Source organism: Mus caroli, unplaced genomic scaffold (genome assembly GCF_978045245.1).
Source record: "Mus caroli unplaced genomic scaffold, Mus_caroli_1 scaffold_2, whole genome shotgun sequence".
Taxonomy (NCBI): Eukaryota; Metazoa; Chordata; class Mammalia; order Rodentia; family Muridae; genus Mus; species Mus caroli.
In genome coordinates this window covers 149085236-149099814 of record NW_028227257.1, presented here as the reverse complement: position 1 = coordinate 149099814, position 14579 = coordinate 149085236, and the positions used below count along the sequence as shown (strand labels likewise).

The window sequence follows — 14579 nt, the reverse complement described above, 5'->3', positions numbered from 1 at the left end:
CCTGTAGTGTTCTTACAGAGGACCTGAGTTCAAGCTTTGGTATCCATACCAGATAGTTCATAACTGTTTGTAACTCTCACTTCCCTCTTTCAAGGGTACCTGTACTCATGTACACACACCTGCATGGATACACACAGGGCACAGAGTTAAGAATAAGAAAGAGTGTGTGAAGAATTGGGGCTCAGAGACCTTAAGTAACTTACATAAGATCACACAGCAAAAGCCACATCATTGCCAGATCCATTGATGAAAAGTCCAACTACGACCTCTGCGCAGCAGTGCTTCCTCAGTAGAGGGGCTAGCCTTGTCAACTGAACTCCACCTGTATCCCCAGACACTTGAGAGTAAGTGTCCCTGCTCTGCCCAAAAGCACACAGTCAGACCACTGCTGAAACCTTATTCCATTCCACCCAGAGTACCTTTCATGGCTACCCAGTGCCTGCCTGTCTCTAACTCCAGCCTCACCTCACAGTCACACACCCCAGCTGACTGCCCTGAGAGGTCGCCTGCTCTCTACTGCCTGGGCTCAAAAGCCACACCTATCCTCCCAACCCAGGCTGCCACACCTTCCAGCTTAAATCCCTTCAGGGGTCTCATCTCTACACTTCCAAGGTCCATAGCACACAGTGCTCAAACATGTCTACTGTTCAAGAGAACCTGAAGGACAGAGCAAGAGCTTCTTCCAGTCAGCCCAGCACCTTATCCTACACAGAGGAAGAAGGGATCTGCTTCTTTCTTTCTTTATTTTTTTGTTTTTGAGACAGGGTTTCTTTATGCAGTCCTGGCTGTCCTGGAACTCCCTCTGTAGACCAGGCTGTCCTCGAACTCTGGGACCTGCCTGCCTCTCCTGCCTCTGCCTGCTGTGGTTAAGGCTGTGGGATTTGCATTTCTAAATTCCATACAATAGTCAACATGCAGGGAGCCTGAGAGGCTCTTGAGAGGGTCAGACCCTACCAATCAGGACATCAAGTCGTGGAGCCTGGTGCCTGGTGCCTGGTGTTCAATACCCTTTGACTAATACTGAAGAATGTGTGATGATTTTCTTAAGTCCACATCTCAGCCAGCACAGTCAGTCCAGCTCCTTCTTGATTTATTTCCCCTACAAAGGCCCCTGCAGATGTCAGAGCCTTTGCTGAGCCCAAACCTACATTTCCTGCCCGGTGCTCTGCAGATAACTGGTTGGGTCTGGCTTGCTGGATGCACCAGCTCCCCCAGTTCAAGGGAGTCTCGGGCTACCTGGGGCCATACCATCCTTGCTGCCTGATAGAATCCCACCGTCCAGTCAGGCAGGCATCAGATGGTACAGGGCTCAGAGAGCCCCTTCCTTCCTCCACGACATGTACCTACTGACGCTGGACAGATAAAAAGAGTCACAGGTCCTTGGGACCTCTCCATCCCCAGGCCTCACCCAACACTGAAGCACACCCTGAGAACCAAGGCTTAGGAGCGATGGCACCTCTTCCGTGGCATCTGATCCCTGAGGACACACTCACCCGGTATCTATAGGGAATGGGTAGAATTTGAACTAGGCAGAGTGCTGTGCAGGCTGGCTGCCTCTGCAGATGAATGCACAAGCCAGACTCACCGTCCAGCCTCCGCCATCAGTGCGCATGTCACAGTAGACCTGGAAGCCAGCTGGGTAGTGAGTGGGGAAGATCGAGTAGACACCATCATCCTGCTGTCCACTCAGAAGAACATCCAGGCAGTCCCTCGGCCGAGAGCCTGTGACGAGGAACCACATCAGGGTGATGGTCGCCCAGACACTACATTCTGTCATCCCTTCCCTCCAAAGAGATCCCTGGCAATCTCTGACAAGTCTCTCCACAGGGAGTCAAAAGCACAAGCCCTCAGTCCCAGGCAAATCCTTGAGGCCTTGCTCTCCTCATCTGGAAAATGGGTTTACAGCTCAACAGGTCAGGCTCTGAGTCACCTGGCCACAGGAAGTCCCTTTCTATAGTAGCAGCCTGTCCTTGTCCATGAGAGACAAAGGACAGGTGATAGAAAATGAGGGACAGCCCTCACTACAACCTTCCATCTCCCTGAAACTGGGCACCAGAGCCACCCAGCGAAAGCAAGCATATCTCACTCACCATTAGCACAGCCTCGAGGCCGGGCTCCCCGGGAAGGGGCCCTCTGAAGGTCAGCCTTGACACGAGGCCGGCCTAGCCCCCGCTCCCTCTGCAGAGCCTCCAGGACATCACTGACTGAGTTCACCAGGTGAGCCATGTGACCTTGACTCTCGGAGAGAAGCTGTGGATGGAACACAACAGGCTTTAGAGGGAGGACGGGTCTGCGAGACTCCTGCCAGGAAAGGCCTTCCCTAGGCTTGCTCTGATCTCAGGGTCATGTTCATGGCAGTTTGAGGCCAGTGGGGCTCTAAGGGGTTCAGAGGGCAAGGGCTCAGGCGGAATCTTGGCCACTTCTACTTGTCCAGCCCAGATGATGGGGACAGTGCGGGAAAAGGTCCCAGCAGGCATCAGCAGGAGCTACCCACCAGCCTGTACCCAGGCTTCCTCCTTCGTTCTTTCACAGGGAGAGGGTATCATGTGGCTCGGGCTGACTTTAAACCTCTGATGCTCCAATGTGGAGATTATAGGCTCGTGCCAACCACATACAATATGTGCAGTGCTGGGAACCCAGCCTGGGGCTTCCTGGGCAAGCACTTTATGCACTAAGCCATGTCCCCAGCAAGCCTTGCTTGTTAGGAGAGAAAGGAATTATCATTACCAACCTAGCCTAACTGCTCTGGGGCCTGGTGAGCTCACATACAGCACCAGCACGGCACCCCAGCACGGCACCCTAGCATGCTACCCCAGCATGGCATCAGGGCTCATGGGGCCCTTGCTTTACCTTCCTGGCTATAGCACATACCACCTACTGTCTCATGTAAGATCCCCACATGAGGAGGCTAAGGTAGGGGAGGTCCCTGCACCTGAGAAAACAGACCTGAGTGTTGGGAAGGGCATAGAGCCTGGGTACAGGTTGCTAGATTAAAACTGGACCCCAGGGGGCTGGTGAGATGGCTCAGCAGGTAAGAGCACCCGACTGCTCTTCCAAAGGTCCGGAGTTCAAATCCCAGCAACCACATGGTGGCTCACAACCATCCGTAACAAGATCTGACTCCCTCTTCTGGTGTGTCTGAAGACAGCTACAGTGTACTTACATATAATAAATAAATAAATAAATAAATAAAAAAAAAAAACTGGACCCCAAACAAGGATGTTCCCTGCTCCCTTCCCCACCCCTCCCTGTTTGAACATCATGGGGAGTCTCCATAGAAGCCTGGTGTACATCAACTCATGGGGCTCCCCATACTGCAAAGAGCCAGGACTTGAGATTGTCACCTCCATGTTCCAAGAGGGAATCGGAAGCCCAGACCCCCAACCGCTGCCCGCAACCCCTACCCACTTACCCACAGGGGAATCAGGATTCATGCCACTTCCTCAAGGCGGATGAGTGGCAGTGAATGAAGAGTGAAACTGTCCTATGACTATACCAGGTGTGGGTGGGGCCAGTCCCTGGTGTTCTCTGAGTGGGTTGTGGCTGTGTGACACCCTCCCTGCCCTATCTGCAGGCCAGGATGAGGGGACTGTCACTATCACCTGTTCTTCATAAGACTCCAATCATGAGAGGTAACTCTCACCCCTCCCATCTTCCCCTCCCTCACTGTCCATGGGTCAGAGCACACCAGAGCAGCATAGATCTCCAGGGGCACCTTACTATGCTGGCTGCTGGAAGGGTCTGGGGGAGGGTCTCCTGGCTCCTCACCTGTCCCCCCTGGGTTTCAGGAGGCTATAGGACCCAGGGGTGGGGGAAGGACAGCGGGCAGCTGGCAGCACGAAGCAAGCTAGGTCTTGCTCACCGAACCTGTCACTTGCCAGATAATAGCCCATCGGAGGAAGAGAGAGAAATACACCCAGCCAGCCAGCAGTTTACAAAACGTGATTCTCAGCTCGTCCGTCCGAAGGCAGGATCCTGTGACGCTCTAGGCCCTGTTGGTTTCCCCTCTGCTGAGCAGGTGATTCAGTGGTCTTCAGGAAAACTACAGTGGTCTCCAGGAGCCCACCACAGTGACCTACGGTCAGGGTCCACGGAGCCCCTGAGGGGATGCAGGCAGCGGTCAGGGTCCACGGAGCCCCTGAGGGGATGCAGGCAGCCCTTGGTGGGGGGGGGGGGTGACAAGTCCCCTTGGTAAATCTCACCGCACAGCCCATCCTTTTGAGTCACCATGGCTGTGACATTCAACAGCTCAGGCACAGCCCCTCCCTCTCCCTGGCAGGCCGAGGAGACCTCGGTTTAAACTAGCAAATGATTACCACTGAAACATATAAACCTGCCCCGAATTAATAGGGAGTCAGTCCCTGCTCACTGAGCCGCGCAGACCATCACGAGAGAAGCTGGCGGCAACCAGAGGCCGTGAAATCAGGGCAGCTGCTTCCAACGAGGCTCAGCAGTGACCAGGCTTCCACCAGGCCCTTCCCCACTGAGCCTCAGTCTGCCCCTCTGCAGAGTGGGCAACAAAGGCACCTGCCCCTGGGGTTACTGCATTGATGTGTGCCTACAGGGTGAACCATCACTTCCTCTCACAAAGGGTTTTCAATGATGGTCCCCATGTGAAGTCTACATTTGGAGCTGATAGTATCTCTGCATGCTAGAGGCTGCTATGCCCTGCACAGTCAGGAACATCAGCATTCCCTCGAGTTTGGCCTGTTATCCCATTTTACAAGTGGAAAGAACCTACCTAGAGAGGGATGTGGCCCACCCAAGATTGCTCAAAGCTAAGATGGATCCCACACTGTAGCCTCAAGTTAACAGGAAGAACTGCTAACCGAAGCTGGGCTGGTGAGCAACAGATCTGACAATTGTGGCTTTGGGAATAGAACCTCCGATCCCTGCTGCTGCCAAGGGAAGAAGTTTCAAGATGGGGTGAGACCTGGCTGGTTGTCTCTGCATGATCCAGATGGGCAGAAAACGTCTTGGATGACCCTAAACCAGGTGAGTTGCTGCACTAGAGACTGGGGGCACTGAAATCCATCTGCATTTCATGGGGGCATTCCAGCTCACAGGGCACCTCTGCAGCCAGCCTGACCAGGGCGGAGCTGGGTCTCCGCATCACCCAGAGCTCAGCAGTCTGTTTTGCTGATGGGCCTAGGGGGAGGGGCAGCAGGAAGCTGGCTGTGTGTCCCCCAGCCCAGGGGACCCATCACCCCGTCAGTCATCCAGACAGGGAGACAAGGGCTGTAATTTCTCCAGCTGCATGCAGCCTTCAAGGGGAGGGAAGAGGGCCAGTGCTCATGAGCTATGGGTGACCAAATGCCTGGTCACCTTGGGTGCCCAAGTGAAAGAAGTATAGAAACAGCTGTGCTAGCCGGTCGGGTGGAGGTTGACTGCAGTGCTAAGCTGAGTCAGATGGTGAGGCAGCACAGGGATGGAGGCCGGGCAGGGCACTCCGGGCTCCACTTCAGCCCCCATCTAGCTGTGGTATCCATGACACACTAGAGCTACTTATCAGGCCTCGATTTTTTGTTGTTGTTGTTGTTCTGGAAAATGGCAGAGGCAAAGGAGACAGTCCTGAGTCCCTTCTCCTACAAGGAGAGCTTCTTCTAGCTGCTGGCAGAGCCAAAGCCAAAACCTTTCCTCTAGCTCCACTTGATCCCTGAAGGAACTTGGCTGTGTCCAGGGGAAGGGATAAGGGAGGGGAGGGGAGGGGAGGGGAGGGGAGGGGAGGGGAGGGGAGGGGAGGGGAGGGGAGGGGAGGGGAGGGGAGGGGAGGGGAGGGGAGGGGAGGGAGGAGTTGTGAGACCAAGGATCTGGCTGGGCTCCCCACAAAGGCATGGCATCCCTGGAAAACTATGGGCAGCTCAGAATAGAGCAGTGGCGGGGGCAGGGGGGGGCGCTGCACCCCTCCAGGAGGACACTGGGCTGCCATATGATAGACTGGGAGCAAGCCTCAAGCCTGCTCACCTCAGTTTGCAACTAATGAATGGTGGGGGCGGGGGAGGGCGCAGGGGGCAGCGCAGGGGGCCAATGCTTACCTTGCTTACAGCTTGCAGATTCTCAGTCAGCCTGGGAAAGCCCTCTAGCTCTGGGTCTACAAGGCTACAGAGTTACCATGAATAGATGAATAGGGAGCAGGGCAGGAATGTAAGTTGGGATACTGGTCCTGGATGTGAGAACACACCCTCCACAAATGAGAGAACAAGGCCCAGGTTGGAACACTTAGGGATTGAGGCTGTGGATATTATACATTCAGCACAGGGTGCCAGTGACCCTATCCTTCAACATGAACGTGTGCGCGTGTGTGCATGTGCAAGAGCACGCACACACACACACACACACACACACACACACACACACACACGGCACATGCAGATCCTACCCTCACCTGGATGAGGCGACCCTGTTCACTCTGCAGGGTGCTGAGGCCCTGGCCCAGCAGGCTGTGCCCCTTGCGCAGCCCAGCACATTCAGCCTGCAGCTCAGAGGCCCGGGTTAGCAGCCGGGGCAGCTGGTCAGCCAGTGCGTCCAGCAGCTCTGGGGCACCATCCAGCCTCGGCTGTGCCTGGTGCTCACTCAGTGCCCGAAGGATGGAGGCCTGGATGCCTTCCAGGCGGGCGAAGCTCTCAGTGAGGTCGGGGCAGCGAGGGTCGATGAGGAGGCTGAGGTGGGAGCTGTCAGCCCTCTCCACAGTGACCAGGGCACTGTTGGCTCCGGCAGTCCCCGTGCTGACGATGGGTGGGGGCGCTGTGCCTGGTGTGTGGGCGTGGTTCAGGAAGAGAACCACACCGGTGACAGCCACTGCCAGCAGCACTGCAAGGGACAGGAGCACTGTGCACAGGACATAACTGCAGCTTGCTCGCTGTAGGTCAGCCCAGGACACAGGCGGACAGACAGACAGACAGGCAGACAGACAAGAGAAAGGAAGGCAACCATTAGAGGCCAGCTTGTTCCCAGGGAGGCTCAGGACGCTGGAAGGGCAAGAGACCCCAAAGAAAGCTGTACGCAGCCCAGGGTCAGAGAGACAGAGGCAGGGAGAGCAGTGGTTGGAGCAGGGGAGGGACAGACAGAAGGAGAGCACAGTTTCTCCTCATTCCTGCGCGGAGCCATCTCTCTACCTTGCTCTCTTCCTAGAGCAGGGCCCTGACTGGACAAAGGTCAGACAACAGACAGAGGATCTCTGAGGCCACTGTAGAGAAGGGCTGAGGCAAACAGGCACTGTGCCTCCCCCCAGGCAGACAATGTGGATGCAAGGGACAAATCAGGCAGTGCTGTCCCTATAAGGATGGGGCTGGTGCACCAAGGGCTTAATAACAACTGAAACCAAAGCCAGTGCCACTTGTAATTTTAAATGGTGCCATGACTGCGTAGCAACAAATGCCTTGGGGACCCACTAATTCTACCAAGTCACTCATAGCCCCTGAATGTTTATACATAGGAAAAACAGAAGCCCAGAGGGGGCAAGGACCTGCCCAGAATCACACAGCCAATTAGAAATAGCATTCTGATTGGACCTGTGTCCTCCCCTCCCCCCTTTTCAGGAGGGGACAGGCACCTCCTATATCAAATCTCAACTCTCTCCCACACACTGCCCCTGCACCCCCAACTTGCTTAACTGGAGATACGTCTTTAACTGAATTAGTATATTAAAGCCCCTGGAGCTGTGCCGGGCACGGTACACTTCTGCAATAAATATTAGTGGCTTTTATTATCTCATGATCAATGCGCGCAGAGCATCTGGAGGGGGTTTTTATCTTCCACCGAGAGCGTTATTTCCGAGTGTCCTCCGCACTGGGAGGACACCTTCCCTTTCTCACACACGGCAAGACCTTTTGGATGTGGCTGACTGCCGGCGTGCTTTCCTGGCCGTATAGAAAGTACCTATTGTGTTTACTACTGAGAAAGCAGTAAAGCAAACTGCTTTTCTTCCATAAACCCGAATACCATCTCCTGAGTCTCTTAGCAGCAGAGGCTGAGGGCAAAGGGCTGGCCTTCTCCAGGAAGCCCTCCTTGACTGCTTCTCCTCCTCCTACCCCCCAGCATGGAGGGAATCCCTCTTGATGGGCATCTCAAGCCAGATTTCATCACCTTTCTACTCACAGGACGTCCCACGAGCCAGGCTCTGGGCCACTCCAATAGAGGCATCAGATGGGGCTCAGAGCCTGTGTCTGCTCCAGGGTTGCTTGTGTCTGTAGACTTGATTCCCAGCCTCCCTGGGGTCATGATCCCTTTAGGGCTCTGACAAAGGCTGAGGACAAAGTTTCTAGGGGTCCAGGAGCTGGCAAATCATGGGGAACCCTGGAACCCATGCCCAGTCTGACCACTGGGCGCAGGTAAGGCCTCACCTGTGAAATGGATGGATAGACGAGGCAGGAAGTGGGTGGGCCAGGCCATGCCTTTGGGACAAGCTGGGATGCCTGGCACCACAGGGCCTCAGGACTTCCCAGCAGAGCCAGAGCCTTCGATTCTGAAGTGGAGCTACCGCCTATTCATGATGGCACACACAGAACACAGGTAACCCCAGGCTGAACCAAGCCCCCTAGCAGACTGCAGGGAGCCTGCTGGCCGCCATCCCTCAGCCATGTGCTACATCCCTGCCCCTGAAGCCTGCAGGCAGCACCTGCTGCAGAGGCTGTGGTTGGACTCATTTTGGAGATGTGGAAACTGAGGCCCAATGAGCAAAGACCCAGTCCCAAAGTGACACGGTGGGGGAAGGGTGGGGTTGAATGTCTCAAGACATCTGGGGTCTGGGTGGCTATGGGTTGAATGTCTTCCAACACTCCTTCCCTGAGAAGCAAGGCTGGGGACTCAGGGACAAAGCTAAGTTGGCAGCTAAATGGCTATTACACCGGTTTCTGGCCCATCAGGAGACACCTTGCCCTGAGCATCTCCATGCTGTGTCCTCTGACTTTGTAGCATTAAGGTCCCCCAGCCAGCTTGGGAGGTGGGGGTGGGAAGGCTCAACATCTCCAAGACTTCATCCTGATGGATTGGGCACATATTTTCCCAGGGGAGTGGGAACAGAGGGGGCAGAGATGGAGAGGGCGGAGGGGGTTGCAGGATCCCTTGGAGCCAGTGTGGCATGGGAGCTCAGCGAAGGAGCAGTTCACTTCTGGAGGAGAATTAGTCTTCAGAGATCAACCTTAAAGATGAAGAGCTGTTCGCTTTTATAGGCTGCGGCTTACGTGCCTCGCAGAGAAATCGCCCGAGATAATAAGGGGCCTGGGCTAGGCGGCCAGCACGGTGCCTTGGGCTGGAGCTTATTAATCAGTCTTTGGCCAGGCAGAGCAAGGTGCACCCCAACCTTTGCATACAAGGAGAGGGAGTACAGAGCCTCCCAAGGGCACGGCATCGTGCCTAGAAGGAACGGGAAGCGGAGACAGGAGATGGGGTTGAAGGCTTGCATGTCCCCAGCTTAAGGGATGTCTTTGATCCCCCGCAATAGGGGGCAGCGGCAGCGGCTCCCTACGCACCCCCTGGCAGGGCCTGTGAGACAGTCATCAGGTAAGGGGCTGACAGACCTGACAACCTGCGTTCAATCTCAAGAGCCCATGCAAAGGAGGAAAGGGAAGCTGGCTCCCAAAAGTTGTCTTTATAACCTTTACACACGTGCTGTGACATGTGAAACCCCGCTCCCCCGCCACACAAAAGAAATACAAATGAAAAAAATTAAGCCATTGTCCAAAGGAAAGTTAAGTGGGGTTTGTCTGAGAAGGGAGGCAGAAGCCTCCCAGAACACCTCTGTTGGGAGGCACCATTTGTCCAGACTGTATCTGGAAGCCATCAGCCCTTGAGAACTTGGAATCTGGAGGACGAGGTTCAATACCTAGGGGTCCGGATAACCCCCACCCCACCCCCCCACATGGCATGCACCCCCTCCTGCTTGCATGCTTTCCCTGGTGGGCAAGTCCCACAGGTCCGAGACAGAGAGCCTCATCTTGGCATTCAGCCGGAACAAGGATGTCTCTTGTGGGCCAGGGAGGAAGGGTGTCTGGAGGGCCACTCTGTCTTCCCCTCTGGGAGCCTCAGCCAAAGGCTGCAGCTGTGCTTAGGACAGAACGGTGCTGCTGACTGTGCACTGGAGATCTGGGGAGATCTGGCTTTCTGGAAGGTTCTAGGAGCAGCCACTTAAGGTGCCCAAGGTGACAGAAATGATGCTGCTGCAGCATGCATGACCCCTAGGGTCTCTAAGATACACTGTCACTCCAGGGGATCCTGTGGCTTGGCTCTCTCTCTGCTGGCAAAGGGTTTCCACAGATCTCTGTGAAGGGCCCCCAGATCCTGCCCCTCCTCCACATGGTTCACGAGAGCCTTAGCTCCGCACCCCAACCTGGCCACATCTCTATCACCTGCTTCAAAACCAGTGTCACCAGTGGCCTAAACACAGAGCAGACAGGACACTTGCCCCTTACACCCCTCCAGCCCCCATACACTGGAAGCCTAGTCATGACAAGACCCAAGTTCACACTCCCCGTGTCTGCTGCTCCTTCCCCTGACATAGCTCTATGTGACTCTCCATGGTCATCTCTGCCAGGCCTGGGAGCCTCAGACAGGCCATGCTGACTCAAGAGACAACTGAAGGGGGAGGGGGTGCTTCCAGTGGTCTCTTCCCTTCTACCCCAAATCCAATGATGACTTCTCATAATCTCATAAATGGGAAGAAAGAGGAGACTTCCCTTTGTGGTATCCACATGGCCTGTGGCAGTTCCTGACTTGTAGGTTGGCCCCCAGGCTATTTTATGTTCCCTGAGGCCTAGGCTGCATCTCCTGGTATGATGTAGGGTCTCCACAAATAGCCATTAAGTGAAGTAATGGGACAAGGATTAAAGCTGGTCCCCAGGAAGGACTTCCCACAGTAGCTTTCTGAGACATCTCCAGGGTTTTTTTGTTTGTTTGTTTTTGGTTTTTGGTTTTGTTTTTGATTTTGGTTTTTTTGTTTGTTTGTTTGTTTTTTGTTTTGTTTTGTTTTGTTTTTGAGACAGGGTTTCTCTGTGTAGCCCTAGCTGTCCTGGAACTCACTCTGTAGACCAGGCTGGCCTCGAACTCAGAAATCCATCTGCCTCTGCCTCCCAAGTGCTGGGATCAAAGGCGTGTGCCACCACACCCGGCTCCAACATCTCCAGTTTTGAAATAACTGAAGCACAGGCTTAAGCATGCTTGAGAGGTTGACTGCCTGAGGCTGGCTTGGGATCCGCTCAGCAAGAAGTCACCACTCCCTCCAAGGAGATGGTCCAGGGTGACATCTTACAGAGATCCCAGGGGAAGCCCATGTGTAGTTCTAGAGTCTTATATTTGAACACCTGACGAGACCTTGTCTTCCTGCCCCAAGGTCCACAAGACCCTTCCTGTACAGGGGGTAGGAAGGATACCCTAATGAAGTTGGAATCAGCCACTTGGCCAAGGTCATCCATCCAATGAGGAGACAGTTCTGAAACAGCCAGGAAGAGCAGGCCCAAGGAGATTCCCAGGCGCAGCCATACCTGCCGATGAGGAAGGGTGAGAACCTATGCTAAGCTCAGGCCTGGCTAAGTGACTAAGCTCTGGAAGCAGCCGGTTCAGGAAGAACAGGGTGCCCCCCTCCCTCTGTCCCTTCCCCTTTGCCTCGTTTGCTTCCAGAGGTCACAGGTTTGGTCCCCCTACCAGAGAGCCTAGCCCCAGTCGCCTCATCTGTTATATCTGCAGTCTCTTCGGGTGGTGTGACCAAGACATGACAGGCAAGGGTGTGAGCTAGCCTGGTGCTGGAGCAGTGTCCTTCCAGTGGGAAGAGACTGTACTTATCCCACCCTGGGAGCAAAGAGGGGAGCCGTGGCAGGGAGAACCAGCCTGTGTGTGGGTGCGTGGCACGCCGAGGTTTACAAATACACTAGAAGCTCACTGGTCTTCAGCTCAGGGGGTGTGAGGAAGAAGAGGGAAGGGTTGGTCCCTCTCACAGATGCGCCAGCAAGGAACACAAGCATGTCAGGGACCACAATATGACTAGAAAACAAGGAAGAAGGCCCCAGGGGAGCTAAGGCACACCTCTCTCCCTCCCACCCCTGCCTCCTGTGACCACGACAACACACAGCGGGCATGGAGGATGGAAGGGGTGACTAATACCCCCATACCCAGCATAGGCCCAGCTGGGCTTTACCTGGTACAGCTGGGAGCTGGTTCCCAGGGGCAGCAGAGTCCGGGAGGCCATCCCCGGCCCATGACACCTTGAAGCCCCATTTCTAGCAGACTCCCCAGAAATCCCCATCCCTCCTCTCCCATGCTCCGCTTCTGGAAAAGGCAATGGCAGGGGGCAGTGGGGGAATGTGTGGCCCCAGGGAACTAGAGCTAGGGGCACAATTTAAAAAACAATGAAATTGCCTGGACTAAGAGCCCACCCCAGGCAACCAGGGAGGCCTCCAAGAGGAGGCAGCCTCTTTCCCACCCTCTGTAGAACAGGTAAGGTGTCCCTGGGTGTGCAGTATTTGGAGGCCTGGTGGTGTCAATCAAATGAGAAAGCAAAGGTCTGGACGTGGGATCCGGCCCAGGGAGGCAAATAGCAGTCAGGATCTATAAGGTACCAAAAGGAAGGAAGACTGGACCAGGTTGGGGTAGCCTTGAAGTTTCCACTGCTCCTTTAAGATCTCAGCAGGAGCCGGGCGTGGTGGCGCACGCCTTTAATCCCAGCACTCGGGAGGCAGAGGCAGGCGGATTTCTGAGTTCGAGGCCAGCCTGGTCTACAAAGTGAGCTCCAGGACAGCCAGAGCTATAAAGAGAAACCCTGTCTCGAAAAACCAAAAAAAAAAAAAAAAAAAAAAAAAAAAAATCTCAGCAGGAAGGGCCCTGCCACCTGGGGACACACTGTAGACTGGAACAGTTAAGAAAGGGGACAGACCACCCAGGGTGGCAATGGAACCGTTAGTCTAAGGTTAGAAAAGTAGAGTCCTTGCTCTCTGGCTCACATGCTGTGTGGCTTAGGCATATTCAACCTCCCCTGATCTTCATCTGGGATATGGGAAGTGTATACTAGTGAAGAGCCAGCTTTGCAAACTAGCTAGCTGGTCCCCTTGCCAGACCAGCATTACTCGGAAAGAAAGGCCGGTTGCAGCTTTGATTAGTGAGGAGTGGCCACGCCCACCCCTGCCACCTCCTCCTTCTCCGGTTGCAAACTCTCACTGTTCCTTCCCCAGTGACATCTGTCTGGGAGAAATTTAAAATTTAAAACGGGCAGCCCCATTATCTGCTCTCCTTGGCGAACGGCCTCCTCAATTCGCTTGTCTATGCCAGTCCCTTGATGGCCCAGCCTGGGGCAGTCCTGCGGCCACCCCTCTGCTTCCGACGCCGGATGCCCAGTACCTCAGCAGCCCCTCCCTGTTCTGTCCCAGCTGGTGCAGTGCACAGCCCTGGGCATCCTCCAAGCCGGGACACTTCACTGTCCCTGCAGAGGCAGTAGGGAGAGAGGATCAGCCAGACCCTGGTTCAAATCCCTGTAGGGCTTCGTGGCCTCGGGCTGCAGCGGGACCTCTCTGAGCCTTGCTCTCCTGAAAGTCAGAGAATCACAGTGCCTAGGCTTCTTATAGGAGATTAATATTTACTGTTCCCCAATTTAATTTGGGCGCCTGGGTAAAGAGGGAGGATCTGGGGGGCCGGTCCTGCTCTTGAAGCCTGGGAAGATGTGCAGGGCGCCTGGCACAGGTTAAGGAATTTCAAGTGAGGAGGACCCCCATTGAGGCTGTGGGCGAACGGGACTCTGCGCGCCGGCCATCAGTTGGCTGTCCCCAACTGAAGGGCTGATCCACAACCAACTATAGGTCTTCTCTTCCCTCTGCACAAGCAAGCACAGGGGTCTCCGATGGGGGTGGGGACTGGTTGCAGCCGGTGCCTTCTGCAGGGAGCCCAGAGTTCAAGACTCCGCTGAGGGGAGGAGGAGAGCAGGTGCTCCCACTAAGCTCTGCACAAGCTCACCAAACTCCAGCCCCCACACCCGTCCCCGCGCCCGTGGGTACCTGCGGTTTGTCGCGCGGTCGGTCCTCAAGTTGGGACGCGCTGCCCACGGTCTTCCACCGCTCGTGGACCATCTTCCAGCAGGACCGGCGGGGTTGCGGGGCAAGGGGGAGTGCAAAGGAGGCGAGGGGTGCGCAGGGTGCGTTGCACTCGCAGGAGGTCCCCTCGGTGCCGGGGATCCGGGGTGGCCCGGGAGCGGCGGCCGCCAGCTAGGCTGCGTGTGAGCGCGTGTGATTGCTGGGAGCGCGGGCGCGAGCCTCCGAGAGCCGCCCGCGCCGCGCCGTCCCCGCGTCCCGCTCCCGCGCCTCCCGCGCGCTCCGCCCTCTTCCTCCCGGCTCAGTCTCCGCGTCTTCGTCTCGGACCCTCAGGGCCTTTTATTGCTCCCCGCGGCTTCCCGAGCACGCGCGCGCGCCCCCCGAGGGCTCTAAGAGTCACTCCCGCTCCAGCCCGGTCGCTGGGGGGTGAGGAGGACTAGCCAGCAGCAGCGAGCGTGACGGCAGCCACGGGCTCCTCGAGGAACCTGCGCGCCCTGCGGCGCCCCGCGCAAACTTCCTCTCGGGTGGGACTCGTCTAAGTCCCCAGGAAGGGGCTAGGCAGAGACCGTGTGA

The 14579-nt window shown here is 55.8% G+C and overlaps 1 protein-coding gene across 1 annotated transcript in view; it reads right to left on the bottom strand.

Moving 5' to 3' along the window:
- Fibcd1 (fibrinogen C domain containing 1) overlaps positions 1-14165 on the bottom strand; it is a 30006-nt gene extending 15841 nt beyond the window's left edge. Inside the window, exons 1-4 of the mRNA XM_021156642.2 lie at positions 13974-14165; positions 6386-6859; positions 2091-2250; positions 1586-1722 (exon numbers count right to left, since the gene is read on the bottom strand). Of these exons, the coding sequence (XP_021012301.1) occupies positions 1586-1722; positions 2091-2250; positions 6386-6859; positions 13974-14045 (843 nt within the window). The 5' untranslated portion in view covers positions 14046-14165. The remainder of the gene's footprint in view (positions 1-1585; positions 1723-2090; positions 2251-6385; positions 6860-13973) is intronic.
- Between the last annotated feature and the right edge of the window lie 414 nt (positions 14166-14579).